The sequence below is a fragment of the Ricinus communis genome, chromosome 1 (assembly GCF_019578655.1).
Source record: "Ricinus communis isolate WT05 ecotype wild-type chromosome 1, ASM1957865v1, whole genome shotgun sequence".
Lineage (NCBI taxonomy): Eukaryota > Viridiplantae > Streptophyta > Magnoliopsida > Malpighiales > Euphorbiaceae > Ricinus > Ricinus communis.
In genome coordinates, this window is record NC_063256.1 from 3,463,181 (window position 1) to 3,480,520 (window position 17,340).

General features: G+C 33.0%; 4 protein-coding genes and 1 non-coding gene across 6 annotated transcripts; 3 read left to right on the forward strand and 2 right to left on the reverse strand.

Annotated features, from left to right (window-relative positions):
- Positions 1-33: 33 nt before the first annotated feature.
- Positions 34-5,573, reverse strand: LOC8264727 (triose phosphate/phosphate translocator, chloroplastic). Its single transcript, XM_002512045.4, is given in 13 exon segments — positions 34-350; positions 792-892; positions 1,266-1,365; positions 1,855-1,971; positions 2,073-2,150; positions 2,737-2,849; positions 3,036-3,131; positions 3,975-4,024; positions 4,026-4,084; positions 4,178-4,256; positions 4,374-4,439; positions 4,715-4,789; positions 4,894-5,573. Coding segments are annotated over 13 exon segments (1,212 nt in total). The 5' UTR covers positions 5,145-5,573; the 3' UTR covers positions 34-323.
- Positions 5,574-6,283: 710 nt separating this feature from the next.
- On the forward strand, positions 6,284-8,356 carry LOC8264728. 2 transcript variants are annotated; one of them, XM_002512046.3, is made up of 5 exons: positions 6,284-6,536; positions 6,664-6,736; positions 7,234-7,285; positions 7,377-7,446; positions 7,969-8,356. In XM_002512046.3, exons 1-5 carry the CDS (start codon positions 6,426-6,428, stop codon positions 8,050-8,052), a joined length of 390 nt encoding a protein of 129 aa, XP_002512092.1. In that variant the 5' UTR covers positions 6,284-6,425; the 3' UTR covers positions 8,053-8,356. The 2 variants fall into 2 exon arrangements, with proteins under 2 accessions (XP_002512092.1, XP_025015696.2); XM_025159928.2 differs by lacking the exon at positions 7,969-8,356 and adding an exon at positions 7,708-7,962.
- Positions 8,357-10,586: 2,230 nt separating this feature from the next.
- On the reverse strand, positions 10,587-13,708 carry LOC8264729 (14-3-3-like protein GF14 iota). The gene is made up of 7 exons (XM_002512047.4): positions 13,449-13,708; positions 12,461-12,767; positions 11,955-12,042; positions 11,620-11,729; positions 11,378-11,526; positions 10,986-11,035; positions 10,587-10,905 (listed from the first exon to the last, which is right to left on the reverse strand). Exons 1-7 carry the CDS (start codon positions 13,519-13,521, stop codon positions 10,894-10,896), a joined length of 789 nt encoding a protein of 262 aa, XP_002512093.1. The 5' UTR covers positions 13,522-13,708; the 3' UTR covers positions 10,587-10,893.
- Positions 13,709-15,404: 1,696 nt separating this feature from the next.
- LOC107262427 (putative pentatricopeptide repeat-containing protein At1g26500) lies at positions 15,405-17,183 on the forward strand. The gene has a single exon (XM_015728211.3). It carries the CDS (start codon positions 15,572-15,574, stop codon positions 17,090-17,092), a length of 1,521 nt encoding a protein of 506 aa, XP_015583697.2. The 5' UTR covers positions 15,405-15,571; the 3' UTR covers positions 17,093-17,183.
- TRNAA-UGC lies at positions 15,408-15,480 on the forward strand. Its single transcript has one exon. It is a non-coding gene; the product is annotated as a tRNA-Ala (tRNA).
- Positions 17,184-17,340: the final 157 nt, after the last annotated feature.

Sequence of the window (17,340 nt, forward strand, 5' to 3'; positions counted from 1 at the left end):
AATAAATTTTCTCTCTGATGCAACAGTTCCAGATTAAGAAACGATAGATATTCACTTATCAGCTTATGTTTTACAACCAAATTTGAGAGTTGGGCCTTATTCTTATTCTGTCCACAATTTCTAAGAGCTCTGGTTCCGAATAAGGAAAAGGTTAGTTATCAGCATGATGTTGCTAAATTTGAGAGTTGGATCTTATTCTTTAAGCTCCTCCATCCAAAAATTTCTTCTCCTTGAATTTGAACATCTAAATGAGTTGATAAAATTCCATGCAGAGATATCCATTTTTCCTCCACATGGTCGATAAATCCAAACGGTGCATTTCCTCATGATGCAGGAGCTATAGCAGCCTTCTGAAAATGGTAAGGAAAATTCATAAGCACGACGCAAAATAACCGAAACTTGGTCCTTGTGACGCAACAGGTCCTGTAACTTTTGCAACTCAAGGGCTACCAAGATAGGGCCAGGACTCTAGTGATCATACTAACTCCTAATATAAAAACTAAGGTTAGTCACCTCCCTGTTGTCTTAAACTGAAAAGCAAGGCTAACATTCCATAGATCTTTGACTAAATTCTATATATGCATTGCTCAAGAAAGCAAAAATAACAATGCCCAGTGTGGTAGATTCGAAGGCATACATCTCTAAACATTCTGCTACTATGTAGAGTACACTACATTTTTAATCACTACTCTAGAAACTTAACCGTGAAAGCAAAAAAATTCTCCATAAATTAATTCATGGAAGAAGTCACTGGAAAAGGAGAAAATGCAAAATGGCTAAAATTATCTCACCCGTTTTTGCTCTTCCATGTTAGCCTTTATGAGGGAGTACATGGCAACACCTGCTATGGCTATAGCTGTACCAATCGCAGTTTGAGTGGAGATTCTATTGCCTGCAAATTTTGCAATCATATCAAGATAGGAGAATATGATTGCTAGAACTGTTTAGAATACACCATCATATCCAATGAGAATGGCTTTCTAGTCAAGTATACAAAAGAATCAGAATAGAATTGGTCCTTGTTTTTGAGAGTGGAGTGGTGGGTCATAGTCTGGTCTAAGTTCCGCTTCACAAATTTATATCAACATTATGATTGTAGGAAAAGCAACAGTTCAATGAACCATTAACTAGGTAAACTGCTCTAAAATAGCAAACGCATGCCCCACCTCCATTAGGATAAACCTCCTGATGCTAAGCACATTTTTCACATCAGAAACATGATTGTTCAGATTTGTAAGTAAGTAACGTGAGAGATAAGTAGTTACCAAATACCACAATGGAGAACCCAATGACAAAAACTCGTTTTAACACATTTCCAACAGCATGTGTAAGTGGTGCAACTCGTTCCAAAGTATTAGTGGCAACCTGAATTTTGAAGCTCAAAGTTACTCAATATAAAACAAAGAGTGGGATGGAGTAAAGGGAGCGCATGCAAATCTGTATATTAAAGACATAGGACACATGCGATTCGTATTTCTACATGCCAACTTCATAAGTTGGATCCAAATGGTGCCTCAATCATATACCAACTGAAAAAAACCTGTCATGTCTGCAAAATATTTTCCGTAGTTATAAGATTTTGCAATTATCACAGATACAATTCCACCAATGCTAATCTCTTTGCTGATAAAGCAACTTCTGAAGGTATTATAGAACCTCGATCATGAATAAATCACTAAGAAAGAACACAGGAGAATATGACATGTATATGTAAATCAGCTAAGTGGCAGAATTAGCCTGCAGTTGCTTAGCTTTTTCAGAAAGAAGAAAATGGATAATGAGATAATCAGAAGACTACCTTTTCCTTTTCCTTTTCCTATGTTCAGCTACAAGGAGAACTATAAGTTTCAATACCTGATTATAAAGATGATAAAACATTCCAATCCAAAACAGGTCCGACACGAACTTGAATAATCCCACTTTGGAGATTGCATCTCTGAAACCATATTGCATCAGCTTAGGACCCTCAATCTGAAAGTCAACTCAGATGAACACGCAGTTAAACGTTATCACGAAAAATAAGCCAATAAAAATGTAAAACTTTCAGTTGGTTTTTGTGAAAAGTTACTTACCAGTACTGCTGGTGGGATGCAAAACAAGAGGGCTATTATTGAAATGTAAGCATACACATTTGTGCTGTCCATGCCAGTCTGTTAAAATTTGAAGGAAAATTAAAGACTACAGAAAACCTATTGTACAACTACAGCATATCCAAATTTGATAGTCCAACAAAAAGTTAAATGATTGCTACCGAAGAGCTAAAAGATCTTCATTTGAAATTGAAAGAAGAATTCCACATCTTATAGTTGATGTCATTTACATTGCCTGCTTTGCAGTATATGTTCAGGGGCTGTTTGGACAACGGAGAAAAGAGGATTGTGTTTTCATGTGTGAAAGCAATGGAAAAGGATTCAATCAAACTCTTCAAATTTCTGTTGTTTTTATCATCCAAGAATAGTGGCATACTCTGTAAAGAGCCAGGGAATCACAATAACCTCAACAGAACAACATTCAATTGACTCTTCAAACTTGTGAGGAACAAAGTCATATAAATTTTATGACTTTTAAAAATCCTGTACTATTATTTGACTAAATTTAGCCCGTCTCCAAAGGATGCTTTTCATATGTTTTCTGAAAATCTGAATGCATCATGTATTGACATGAGGGTGGTGAAATACAATCACAGACGAAAGAATTAAATACATGACAAACATCATTCTCCCTGGATAATCTTACCATTGCTTTCTTTGAATAGATGCTTCTGTAGGTAAATGCGATGTTTGAAATCATTGCACTAATGAACCCAGTCCAGTTGAAGGAAAGTTCAGTCAATGATGCCATTGATACACCTAACAGAAAACTCAGGAAATCTCAGCCAATAGCACTAGAGGACTTCATATCATATGCAGATCAGAATTGAGAAACTGGTGTATATTCCATATACTTTTTGAGTATTTTAGGTTCAGAAATAGGATTTTGTTTCCTTGCAATAGAGTCTGAATGAAGCAGCGTATACTTTGGGTCCTATGAATTACCAATAACTACTGGAGCCAGTGACAGCCATAAGGACAATGGAATTTGGTGACCCAGCACAAACTGAGAAGCAGCAGCACTGAAGAATGGCTCTAGAGCTGTAGATAAAGAACATCAGGAAAATAATCAGGAAGTATAATTCATTTGAAAACTTTAAATGTCTTCCAACTTTATTCATAGATTAACCACATGATCCAAGAAACACATGAAAAACGAATTGATATTATAATTGGTGAATTTGAAAAAAAAAAGAAAAAAAGATATGCATAAATGCTCTTATCACCCAAAAAACATACTCAAAGCGCTTAAAAAGTTTGAAGTTATATTAGTTTACATATGTTTGAGTATCAATAAATAAGATACTTATCCATTAAGACATTTTCAATGGCATTTATAAGTACAAAAGCTAGACACAGATATGCTTTCTTTGAATAGATGCTTCTGTAGCTATGATTTCCATATGATCCATAACTTTAGATTAACTCTACATGTATCTAGAGTTAATCTAGAGCGTGCCGGGCAAGACTCTAGAGCTAACTTGAGACCTTAATTAAGGTAGAAGAGACCTTTACCATCTCATCTACACACTCTTGGATCCTTGAGACATTTTTAGTGGCATTTCTAAGTACAAGAGCTAAACACACAACTATGATTTCTGTGAAATCCATACTCCACCTGAAGGATAATAAGCATAAGTAATTCACTTTGGAGAAATGTAGGAAAATCCAAGAAACAACTAGAATCAATAACCCTAGTCCTCGGACATCCAAGTTTGTTACAACTGAGAACACATTGAAGTGCGTACTTGAATGTGTGTGTCTCCATGAGTGCAACTAGCAACAGAACTGGGAAACCCTCTTAATCTGTAAGAATCACATATGACCACAGCTTTTCACTAGTTTAAAATAACTTCTCAAATGTATCGTTCCAATTATCAATACCTTTAATGGTGTGTGTGAAAGATACAGCAACAGCTGCAAATGATACATTGTCCAAGGGCATGACAGCATGCAACTGGGGTCAACAGCACCAGCAGGTCCCTATCAATAGGCTAATTAGAAAGGAAATCATGCTATTAGTTACCAAACTTGTAAAAGAAAAAGAGGAAAAAAAAAAGATGACAAGTGAAGCAACTGTAACATACTGCACGTTTTGGTAGACCAAAACCCCAAGAAGTAAGACAATATACTACTCCAACGAGGAGATGGATGACCGAAACAAAACTGCAAAGCAATAACAACCTTCCAATCTTTAGACAAAATAATACACTTCAATGGTCATGCTTTTGTGCGATTAAAAATGCAAATATAACATGACATCCACGAGCAAGAACCACATACTATGGATAGGGGAAATAATTATACACCTTCTTGTTGAGTATGTTGAAGATGACATTCAAGAAATACCTGCATATATAAATTATTCAAAAAGCAATTAATAGGCTTTGGACCAGACATTCTTGTTCGCTTCGATTGGAATAAAATAAATCACTTGCAAAATCGTGTCACTTGTGGCATGATTTCATTTCTTTCAAAATGTCCTTGAAATGCAATTTCTTTTTGTTGTCTAAAGAAGTGAATTCTAGCAAGTATCATCTTTCCAATTTAGAGGTTGAATAGCATAAAAAATTTAAAAAGAAAATAGCTAAAATGTATGTATGATATGGTGATAGCTTGCTTACCACATAAAGAAGAAAAAACCTGTAACCAAAGCAGGAAATCTCTCGCCAAAGCTTTTAGCTGCAGGTTCCACGTGTCTGAACTCGCAAACACAAGAATGATAATAATAAGAAAAGGTTAGTAAAATAATTAAGTTAAATAATAATAAATAATTAAAAGACAATGTGAGTCCGATTCAGACCCCTCAGCATCAGCAGCTGCAGCGTTAACTAAAGGAAAGTCAATAGGACGTCGCCGTTTGATCGGTTGAGTAATCCAACCGGCAAGGATCGATGGTTCACTGGAGAATTGAATTTGAAGTTTCGGAATATCCGGCAACAAGCGGGCGGCGAGTTGTGGCGATCGGGTTTTGAGTGAAACGTGAGATGGTGAGATTTTAGTAGGCGACAAGTAGAGTGAAGAGAATCGAGGAGAGGTTGCGATAGAAGCCATTGTAACAGCCGAATTAACTCAAGAATGAGAGCTTTTATTTGAATAAAAGTAAAAAAAAAAAGAAAAAAAGAGGAAACAGAAGATTAGGTGATGAGACTGAATAATAGTAATGATAATAATAATGAGAGAAAAAGGGAAGAAGAAAGACAGTTAAGAAGAGGAGTTTTCGATTCTTTTGTCTTTGATTTCCCTCTAAAATTTCTCCGCTTGTTTGTGTCTCTTTGTGCAATTATTTTATTTATTTTTATTTTTATTTTATGACATTTTTAATTATTTTAAAAATAAAAAAATCTTACGCATTTAAAAATGTCGTGTGATATGATATTTCTAAACTTCTCGTCCTTACCCATTAATATTGGTACGTAAATCTATCACTTATAGCGTCAACGACGATATATTGCTGCCTGGTAAATGTTCTCTTAAGTTTCTTTTCTTTTCTTTTTTTGGCAAAAGAGTTTGAGAGTAATTACATTAGGATTCTTTCTCCCATCTAAGATACTGAAGCAATTAATTGGAAATCTGATATCTACTTTTACCGGGAGTCTAGGAGTGGACTTTCTAGATTTACCTTAGAAAAATGTCCGTACATATAAAAGTGACCCTTTTATTTAATTTAATTTAGTGTTTATAGTATAACATGTTGGCATGCATATAATTTTTGTATTGGCCATATGTTTATACGTTGGTGACTTAAACAGGGAAACTAGCTCAAGATTGACTGACAGTTGAAATGAACGATAAAAAAGGAACTTTTACTTTATATGATTGCTGAACAATTTAATCATTGAAAGAATCGATAATTAATAATAAAGAAAAGGAACTGTAGTCTGCCGCATGATGGCATACGTATTGTATGGTGCGGATGGGCATATAGTCGCAATTCCCGTCAGCTTTTCGTATCCATTTTGGCAGCACAGAACAGCACATCATGATGCTCGCTATTGCTATTTGCTATCCGACGGCTCTACTCAGTCAACCCAACACGTTGAACTAAATAAATATATTGTTTCAATACTTTGCGGGCCAAGATAATGCTGAGTTCCTGAGCCCACATGAAAATCCATAGTCTCACAACATAAATGGGCATATTATAAACTGGCCCAGTCCAATAGGCCCAAAGAATAGAAACAAACAACTTCAGCTCAGCTCAAGTGCCTTTAGGATCAAATGCTAAACCCCTAGCAAAGAGACAAATACAGAAATCAAATTCCAAAATTGGAAATCCAGTTACAATTTGACATTTGATACAAACTAATTCAAAATTTTGCAATCGAAAAGAAGATGGAAGGAGGAGGAGGCGTTAATGGCAAGGAGAGAGAAGAGGAACAAGACGGAATGTCCGTACATTCTCCATGTAAAGCTCCTCCTTCCTCTGCTTCCTCTCTCCCTAAGGTTGGTCTCTCTCTCTCTCTCTCTCTCCCTCTCCATGTTATATAAATTTTATTTTGCATATATTATGTTTGCTTGCTGGATTTAATAATTTCCGTGCCCTTTTGTTTGTTTGGTGAATTTCTTTTAGGAGCAATCACAGGTTGAATTGGAGCTTAGACTATTAGAAGCTCTTGAAATTTATCCTCCTGTTAAACTTCGAGGCTGGTCTTTTCATATTCCTCTTTTTAATTCTCTTATTTACTTTGGATGCATAATATTGTTATTATTACTGTTGCTGTTTGAATTTCATGGCTTAGGTTATTTCAAGGACAAAGAAAACAAGAATTAACTCTTCTAAGTAAGAGTGATCAATAATTGTTTCATACTATCAATTAGTGCACCTGAATTATTGATTAATTGCGATGTGAGAGGATTGATTTTGGTTTATCAGTTGAGATACTAAGGTAGTTGTCTATATGTAAAATCAAAAGTGCTCTATGGTGTTTCTGTTGAGTGAATCAATGTGGTTAATGGGTCAACATTTAGTCCTGAGGTCTGGTCTAACACCTTGTAGCTTTCCTTTGCTGTTTCTGGATGGTTTGGTTCATTCTTATTTCTCTAGATTTAGTTTTCTAGAATTATTAGATATTGTTTAAGGTCTGCTTGATCTGTCTCTTTTGAAATTCAGATAATCACTCAACAAATTCTATCCATGCAGGCATGCATCGACACTTTGTTCTTTTTGGTCTAATGGAATTTCTCCGTAAAAGGTTGTTTTGCCTATCTCTGTTTCCTTTCCATTTTGGCTCAGCTTTCAAGTTTTTATTACATACTATTCATATTTTGATGACTCCATCACAGCTTTGATCGACACTTCTCTCCAGAGGAAGTCCTGCAATTGCTGGATCGTTTCTACAACATAGAAATGCTGGTATTCAACAATTTATGTGCTTTTCCTATACATTTTCATTTTCTATATCAACGAAAAGTACGTCTTCCATTATGCATGTACTAAATGCTATTGATGAAAAACCGAATATCAGGAATCATTTGATGGCAATCAAATGGACAAACATGTTGTCCATAGATACACTTGTAACTATTGAAATGTAATTTTACTAGAATACTCTTGGAAGAGAGAATTTGAGAAGTCTCACCATTCAGCATTTCTATATGAATTGGTTGTTCTCAGGATTTGAACACGCTTGTTGGTGATCGCAGGCCCAAGACATCTGCAATTGTGCCAAACAATAGCTTCTGTTGAAACACTAACATAACTGTCCGCAATCCGCCCTAGATTTCTTAGTATCATCTCTGTTTTTATCTATGAGTGTTTACAGGGTATCTGAGTGACTGTCCATATCCTACCATAGCTTATGAATATAAGTTCTGTTTTCATGTATGAAAGCATTTATAGAGTATGTTGCTAATATGGTGGCACTTTTACTTTCAGAAACCAGATGATGAAGAGATAGAAATTCTCGGTCATGAAGAAGATTTCTCCTTGCCTCAAAGCTATTTTGTCAAGGAAGAGTAATAACTAGCAATTCATTTCTAGGCTTAGTTGGTCCCGGTCGTGTTCTTAAAATGTTAACAAAAGGAAAAACAGCGAAACTTTAGAGGAGGTACATATTGCTCAGAATCTCAAAAATTTTTGTTCTAGTTATAGCCCCTTGATTGTCTTTGTCAAATGTCATATGACTTCGACTTTCTTTATTTGAGAAGATAAATTTGTAAATACAAGTAGAGATTAGCTATGGCGCTTACAGCAAGCTAATTTGAAGCAACAACATTGTATTCATAAAGTGCTACTGCCTTCTAAGTTTTGGATCATTAACTTATATTCTGGCCGGCTGATGAAGAGGAAAAAGAATTCCCTTTAATTATTGCTATTTTAGTCTATCAATTCTGGGAATTCTTTTTTTTTTTTTTCTATTTTTCTCCTATCGTTTTGCAGGAGTCAGCCAGTGTGTTAGGCACTTGCTCTATAAATCTCTTGTGGGTTTGTTGCATCTACTAATTTTTAGGATATTTATTTTTTTAAAATGTCTAATTATTAATTAAATTCTGAATTTTATACTTTTTAATAATTTTATCTAATTATTTTAAAATTTTAAAACAAATGCCTATGCTTTCAATTTATTTTTAAAAATATCTTTCAATAACGATTTTAAATTTTATAATGAAAAAAATAAGATGGCAAATTAATTCTGCTTGATAATACGAAAATTAGCAAGTCAATAAAAATTTGATTGCGTTTAGATGTAAAATGTGTGAAAGGATGCATATATGTGAGATTTTTAGTGACTAAGTCTAAAATAAACTTTTAGTGTCAATATTAGTAAGTATAGAGTAAAATATTTTTACTGATTTATAATTATTATTCATTTAGTAAGCATAGTCGATTTTTTATATCATTTTTTTTACTATAAAATTTTAAAAATTGTCATCGAAAAATATTTTTAAAAATAAATTAAAAGTATCAGTATCTATTTTAAAATTTTAAAATAATTAGATAAAATTATTAAAAAATATAAAATTTTAGTTTTAATTGATAAGTAGTTCTTTTTAAACAATATTAGCAATACTTATCATTTTGAAGTTATGTGGAAACTAAGATGAATTATACAATGTATTTTCTAAAATTGTATATGGGAATTAAATATTTTAGTAACAAATAAAGGAAAGGGGATTCAAATTTGAGACTATGATAAGGTAAAATATGCCTTTATCTTCGTATTAAGTCTATGAATGTAAATAAGTATTAACTTTTAGTGCTTACGTTATTTACATTTCGGAAAGTCTTGGTATTTACTTTTTTCCACTTCATCATATGTTTATAAAAGATAAGAAGAAAATTGAGGTAGCTAGTTAGACATTATTTTGATCGGTATTATCACTTAGAAAAATTCTTTAACAAGTGAACGTCAAGCTCAAATGTTTTTGAAGGTAGATTATGACCAATAAATATAATATTTTGAGTTTTATATGTATTCATCTTTAAAAAAAAAAAAAGAATTTTATTTAACATTTCAAATAACTTTAACACTATTTTAATTTTTCATGATATTAGTTTATTTTATTTTGGTTTTAATTTTAAAACACTAAAAAATAATATATGTGATATTTGATATTTAGCTCAAACAGGTGTTTGTGTTTTAGAGGTAGAAGTTTTAGAATTTAAATCCTTATCTGGGCACTAAGTTTTTATATGAGTGCTAAAAAGTAGCTATTTCATGTTGTATAACTTATGACCCATTAAATTTCTTATGGATTAAAAAGAAAAAAAAAATGATACATAGAATTTTAAGTGAAATATATTAAATTTTATTTTATTCATCCTTAATCGATGAAATCAATGCTTTTACTCATTTAATTTAATTGAATCCTGATTACAACAATAACAAAATGCATATTAGAAAGTAATATTATATAAGATATTGTTGGAAATTAAATATGATCTTTTTAATAATTATGTTTTAGAGCTTCCATTAAAGCGATGCAATTTTTTTGAGCTGTCTTTTTATCAAAAGTTGGGGAGAGAAATTTAATATATATTCCACTTCTATCCACCAAATAGTTTTCAAAATTTCCAATTGAAGTCAGATTTTAATTCGAAATGATTGTAAAACTCCTGTTTCAATGGTGAAACCACATGTCAATGTTATAACTCATAAGATGGGGTCTTGCGGTTGGCTAATTGTATCCAATCTAAGCATAGATTTAACTAATAGTCTCAAAAGCATATATATAGTATTAATGAGATCAAAATTTAAGTATTGATAGTTGCAGTTCAAGTCTCACCTCTCCTTCTCCTTCTCCTTCTAATGTAAAAAAGAAAGACCAAATTTAGTTATGAAAAAGTTTAAACCTATTACACTCTTTAATTGCAATATCATATAAAGAAATGACGATGTAGTTATTACATAAAGTCTAGCTTTCAAGCGCATAATATATCATTGCTTGTTGCAGTTTTTGAAGAAAAAAGAAAACCAGCAAAAAGGATTAAGATAGAAAAACAGTAGCAAAGTCCTAAGCTATGCTACATAGCACAACGAAAATCATCCATCATTTCGGTAAAAGGTTTTATATATGGAATAATAGTTATTAAAAGTAAAGCAAGGAAAAGCAAAGGAAAAATTAGGAAAAGAACCAAAAAGACAGGGGAAGAAATTAAAGAAGAAAAAGAAAAAGGCAAAGATCAACTGATCATCAGGCTATAATAGATCCCAAAATGAAAATAGCATCATGCAGTGAGTGCCTACTTTCTTCAATCCAATCCAATCGAATCGCTCACAAGTAAAGCTAATAAAAAAGATGCCACTGTCTCCAAAGTACTCTAGCCTCCCCTTCTCATGTGCAGCATTCTCCATTTGCTTTAATGCTGGCTCTGCAGACAGACTGGACATTTTAATGACACTATTGCAAGACTACTATCAATCATTCAAGCAGAACCGTAAAAGAACTCACCTCCCCTTCTGCAGGTGGCTTTGATTCTTCACCTTTAAAATTATCTTCACCTACACGGATGCAATTTCTATGAGATAAAGCTAAGAAAAGATACTTCTATGAAACATATGAATTAACTGAAACTGGATGGAAAAACAAAAGAAAGAAATCTTGATGGTATGCCAAAATAAGTGAGAAATTCATGACTCATCCCTTCTTGCTGCCAAAATATGAGAAATTGTACAAGCATCCTTAAAGATAAATCACCACTATGGCAGCAGATCTGATTCACCAGCATATATGTCAGTGAATCATGTTCTTTATTGGCACGATCTTGATTTTAAAGTGAATACTTTTATTCTTTTCTCATAGCCATACAATGTGGAGCTCTTTACTGAGTGTATATAATGTACCTCCATCTTCAGGTAAGTCAGAAGTCCAGAGAGTGAGATTATCTCTCAACAACTGCATAATCAGGGTGCTGTCCTTGTATGATTCCTCACTCAAGGTGTCCAACTCTGCAATAGCCTCATCAAAAGCCTGTTTCGCCAAATGGCAAGCCCTGCAATTTTTTACAGCAAGTATCGTTGATGTTAGTGCAACAAATTATCCAACTATAACTTTGGACAGGGTGAACCAAGGAAAACCTACAAACCTCTCAGGAGAATTCATGATCTCATAATAGAAAACTGAGAAGTTAAGGGCAAGCCCAAGCCGAATTGGGTGAGTAGAAGGCAGATCAGTGTTTGCAGTGGCAGAAGCAGCCTAAACAGGGATGACAATAAGAGGAAATTTCAATGATATATAAAAATAGATGACGCTACATGTACAATGAGCACTTATTGTAAAGGACTAGCATATCCATCGGTCCTCTCACAGCCCACTGTGTTTTAAGAGGTTCAGGGCATGTGCTTGTCCAATATAATAATTTTTCATGTAGAATCAATTGACAGAATGTATTTATGCCAAAAAAAAATCGAAGAAACATACCTCATAACCCTTGAGTGACTGCTCAGCTGCTTCCTTCCTGTCCTGGTCAGCCTTGAACTCAGCTAGATAACGATAGTAGTCACCTTTCCTGAATTCATACATGCAACGGCACAAAATTGTAAGCAAGGAGAACCTTAAAGATAAAGTCCAGAAAAGAAATGTAATTTGAACAATTATCTTCTGAGTATGTACCGATAAAAATAGTGGCTCTTAAACCTATTAATTAAGCAGGACACAAAGTATTGTACCCCTTTTTCGCATGGTACAAGTACTAGTTAATTCCTTAAAGCTCATGAAAGAAATGCAATTTGAATAATTGTAGCATTCAGAAACTGATTGATTAAGCAGGAGGCTAGGCTGATTCGGCGAGTATTCTACCCCCCTTTTTATCGCAAGTTTTGCAGAAGAGAAGATTAACTAGTACTCATATTAAAGATAGAAGTAATCAGTAAAAATGATAAAGAAGAAAAACAAATGTAAATTTTTAAAAGATCAAAATGACTCACATCTTGTAGTAGAAAACAGTGGCTTCTCCAGAAGAGGAAGAAGGGATCAGATGCTTGTCTATGATGGAGAGAATGTCATTGCAAATGTTAGAGAGTTCCTCCTCTACCTTATTGCGGTAACCCTTAATTAGTTTCACATTGTTCTCATTTCCTTTAGTCTCTTCCTTTTGTTCAATTGAAGACATAATGCGCCAAGAAGCTCGCCTAGCACCAATCACATTTTTGTAACCCACGGAAAGGAGGTTCCTCTCCTCCACAGTCAGCTCACAATCAAGTTTTGCAACTTTTTTCATGCACTCAACCATTTCTGTTTCATCCATCATCAATTCATCATTCAACGAGTAATGTTTTCTTTTTTCTTGTTAACTAAGAAAGACAATGTGTATGATCCTGTGCATTACTTGTACTTCTGAATAAATTAAGAAATAATCTTTAAGAACAACAACAACAATTCATGATTCACAAGTAAATGCAGAATGATTCTCTTTGATACATGAGACCGAAAATACACCAATTTAATATCACCTAAATTTAAATTAGAAAAAGCAAATGTCTGCATAATATAAATATAGATACAAAGCATTCATGATGCGGGATTGAATAAGTCCAGTTACTTATCCTCGAGTCTATTAATGACCTGACCTATCTCTCCGGTGATTGTATTTGAGATACGAACGTTTCTTATGATAATTGTCTTAAAAATGAAGAGCAACTGAATTGACATTGAAGAATCAGCTCTATTAATCAATCATATACAAACATCCCGGATGCATTTTAAATAAAAAAGGAAAATAACCGCAATATTTTCTTAATCGAAGTGTTCTGAAACCAAAAAGAAAAGAAATGAAAGAATTCAAGTGAATTGAATCTATATGGCAATCATACAACAAAATTAAAAGAAATCATGCATGTAATGTACTTTTGTGTCATTATCATCCGCAAAAAAAATGAATGAAATGAAAGAATGAAAGAAAGAGGAAATAGGTACCGTCATAGCGCTCGGCCTGTTCAGCGAGCTTGGCCAAGTAAACATGAGTCTCTCTCTCTTTCTCAGTCGACATTGTGTAATTTGAGAGAGATGAGAAAAAAGTATAATAACTGCTGAGACAATTGGGAAAAGGAAGTAAGAGGATTGAAGAAACGGGAAAAAATAAAAAAAGAAAAGATGCAGAAGAAAGAGATTGAGGGAGAGAGAGAGAAAGAGAAGGGAGAAGAAGCGAAGAAAAGGGAGAGGATGGTGGATAAGTGTGGTTCGGGGTGTTAAAAAGAATAGAAAATGAGGCGAGGGGGAAGGATGACCCGATCTAGACCGTTAGTTGCTTCGTTCATTCAGGAATTTGCGCGCTTTTCCTTTTTCCTTTTCCTAATTATTAACTACCCTTCCGCCCTTCCTTCCCTTCTGTTACACGCGGCGGTAATTTTAACTGCTCTTTTTTCTTTTCTTTTTTTTCCTTTTTCCGTTAATTACTCTTTATTTAGGTTAGCATGTGTTACATAATTTATTTATTTTTTTAAACCGTATGAAATATTTCGGTAACTCGGCGTTCTGTTTTAGACTATTTTAAATTTTATATAAATATATATACAAATATTTTAATTTTTAACTATTAAAATACAACATTAAGATACAATAATAAAATTTTTTTTATAATACAATTTACTAAGACATAAAATAGTATCTTATTATATAAAGCCATGAAAATGAAATTATATAAGTCTTGAGTTATTATTATTAAGTATACAAATTAAATTATAAAAATATTTTAATTAATTAGTTAAAAGAATGCATGATTAAACTGTAGAGCACAATATGAGTTGATAGATAAAGTAAATAGATTATTATACAGGATTTTAGATTCTTAGTTCTGAAATCTTAAATTTAATTCATTTTTATTAATAGAGAAATAAAGAATTCTATTGAGTTAAGATTAAATGTTATTGAACTACTTAATTCAATCCAATGATATAATTTTTTCTTATAAAATTACCTCGTCTCGACTTATTTTATTAATTTCAATCGGAATGACCATTTCATTCCAATCTCGATTGTTCTGATATGAAATAGCTGAAATTTTTACCGATACAAAACAAGAGATATTTTGTTCTATTTTTTTTTAATAAAACGAGACATTCAGGTTGGAAGAGAATGAAATCAATAACCTTAATTAGTGATCCTTCTTTAAAAAATAATACAATTAAATAACTGAATTGATTAAAGAAATACTATTATTTGATTCTTAAAATATTAAATATTAAATTTGTTTAAAATTTATTTTTTATTCAATTAAAATAAAATTTGATTTGAATCTATTTAACTTTAACATCTAACAAAAATAAATTATATGTTTAATTAGAGATATTTATTTAATTTTACTAACCTAAAATTAAATTATAGAGCAATTTAATATTGCTTGCACTATGCGTGTGTTTAATATATTTAAATTTATTAAGATTAAATTGATAAAGAAATATAATCTTACTTTATTTGATAAGTTTAATGATTAATCTATAATTCTTTCTATTAATTAACTATTTAACTACATTTACTTTTAATGAAAAGGATAATAATTAATAACATGAATATTCGATGAAACTTTAATATTACAAAAAAAAACTACAAACCCAAACTAGTTTAGTATTTTTTCTATTATTTGAGAGGTAAATAATTGTTAATTCTTTCTTTTATCATTTAAATAAAAGTAAATTAGAATCACTAATATATATATACTTAAATTCAAGGTTATATGATACTAAACAAAAATGATGATAATATGAGGAAAATAACAAGAAATAACATAATTTCATCCTACACCAGAGAATCTATAGTTCTGAAAACTGTTATGGTAATAGCATGTATAGTTTTATTTTGAATGGTAAGAAAATATGGAACTCTATTCTCTTTTCGAACAATATATAAGCAATTACAAGATGAAAAATGTCGTCAATCGGGGATGTAGCTCAAATGGTAGAGCGCTCGCTTTGCATGCGAGAGGTACAGGGTTCGATCCCCTGCATCTCCATTTTTATTTTGTATCCTTCAGAACCTTTCAAGTTTGGCAATTATCAGTTATCTTCTAACTACTCCTTGCTGGCTGTCTCTCAAAATTTTTAATGTTGTTAAGCCGACGTTTCTTGCTCACAAAACTAATCAACCACCATCACCTTCGTTACTTAGCCACCAAATCAGACCACCCACAACCACCTCCACCATCTCCAGTTAACCCAGACCACCTTCTCAAAGTCTGCACAATCCTTTACCAACAACAAAACTCACCAGACTCCAAACTCCATTCTAAACTCTCCTCTTTGAACATTCATATCAACCATGAATTCTTCCTCCAAGTCTGCAACAGATTCCCGTACTCCTGGCGTCCCGTCCACCGTTTCTTTCAGTACTTGCATCAAACAACTCATCCGGATTTCATCCACACCTCCGTTTCCCTCAATAAAATGTTGGACGTTATTGGGAAATCAAGAAACATTGACCTTTTCTGGGATACAATTCAAGAAATGGGCAAACTTGGTTTTGTTAATGATAGGACTTTTATCATTGGTTTAAAAACATTAGCTTCGGCTAGGGAGTTAAAAAAATGTGTAGAGTTTTTTCACTTAATGAATGGATTTGGGTGTGAGTATAGTGTGGAGAGGTTAAACAAAGTAGTGGAGAGTTTGTGTAGATGTGAGCTTGTTGAAGAGGCAAAGTTTGTTGTTTTGAAATTGAAAGAGTGGATCAGGCCTACTGGGTTTACTTATGGGTGGTTGGTTAGAGGATTTTGTGATGCAGGTGATGTGATCGAGGCTTCAAAGATGTGGAATTTGATGGTTGATGAGGGTCTGGAGCCAGGGATTGATGTGTTCGAGAAAATGATTGAAACTCTATTTAAGAGAAATGAGTATAATGAAGCTATGAAATTGTTTCAAACTATGAGAGTACAGAAAATGGATGATTTGGGGCTTTCTACTTATAGGCTTGTAATTGATTGGATGTGCAAAAGAGGTAAGATTGCTCAAGCAAAGATGATGTTCGATGAAATGCGTGAGAGAGGGATTGAAGCTGATAATGTGACGTTGGGGTCGCTAGTTTATGGGCTATTAGCAAGAGGGAAGATTAATGAAGCTTATGAAGTTGTGGAAAAGATTGAGAAGCCAGGTATTGATGTGTACCATGGGATGATTAGAGGACTACTAAGGTTGAGAAAAGCAAGTGAAGCTACACAAGTGTTTAGAGAGATGATAAAAAAAGGGTGTGAACCTACAATGCATACATACATTATGCTACTGCAAGGCCATTTAGGGAAGAGGGGAAGGAAAGGGAAAAACCCACTTGTGAATTTTGATACGATATTCATTGGAGGTTTGGTGAAGGCTGGAAAGTCATTAGAAGCCACCAAGTATGTGGAGAGGACACTGAAAGGAGGACTTGAGGTGCCTAGATTCGATTACAACAAGTTTTTGCATTATTATTCAAGTGAGGAAGGTGTTGTTCTGTTTGAAACTATTGGGAAGAAATTGAGGGAGGCTGGGATGATGGATTTGGCGGATATATTAGAGAGATATGGAGAGAAGATGGCTACTAGAGAGAGGAGGAGAAACAGAACAGTTGAAACTATCAGTTTAGAGAGAAAGGCATAGAATATAAAACGAGCCATACTAAAAATGGCAAAAGTAAAAAATATGCATCATTATGATAAATCCTCCTTTTTGTGCTCAAAGTTTATTTTCAGTTTCTTTTTTTCTTTTTAATTTCCTTTCTGTTATAGAAATGCGTCTAGAATGGAGTGTAAAAATAAATTAATAGTTACAGAAGCAAAAATAAAAAATTTAATAATTACAAGTATAATAACCTTATATGATAATATAAAATGAGTAATAATTAATAT

Excerpts from the sequence above, each read along its gene's own strand:
- LOC8264728 (XM_002512046.3), top strand. The coding sequence starts at position 6,426 with ATGGAAGGAGGAGGAGGCGTTAATGGCAAGGAGAGAGAAGAGGAACAA. Across the intron at positions 6,737-7,233 it reads TCCTCCTGTTAAACTTCGAG|GCATGCATCGACACTTTGTT; the intron begins GCTGGTCTTTTC and ends CTATCCATGCAG. Across the intron at positions 7,447-7,968 it reads TCTACAACATAGAAATGCTG|AAACCAGATGATGAAGAGAT; the intron begins GTATTCAACAAT and ends TTTTACTTTCAG.
- LOC8264729 (XM_002512047.4), bottom strand. The coding sequence starts at position 13,521 with ATGTCGACTGAGAAAGAGAGAGAGACTCATGTTTACTTGGCCAAGCTC. Across the intron at positions 12,043-12,460 it reads ACTGTTTTCTACTACAAGAT|GAAAGGTGACTACTATCGTT; the intron begins GTGAGTCATTTT and ends GTATGAATTCAG. Across the intron at positions 11,527-11,619 it reads ATCATGAATTCTCCTGAGAG|GGCTTGCCATTTGGCGAAAC; the intron begins GTTTGTAGGTTT and ends AAAAAATTGCAG.
- LOC107262427 (XM_015728211.3), top strand. The coding sequence starts at position 15,572 with ATGTTGTTAAGCCGACGTTTCTTGCTCACAAAACTAATCAACCACCAT.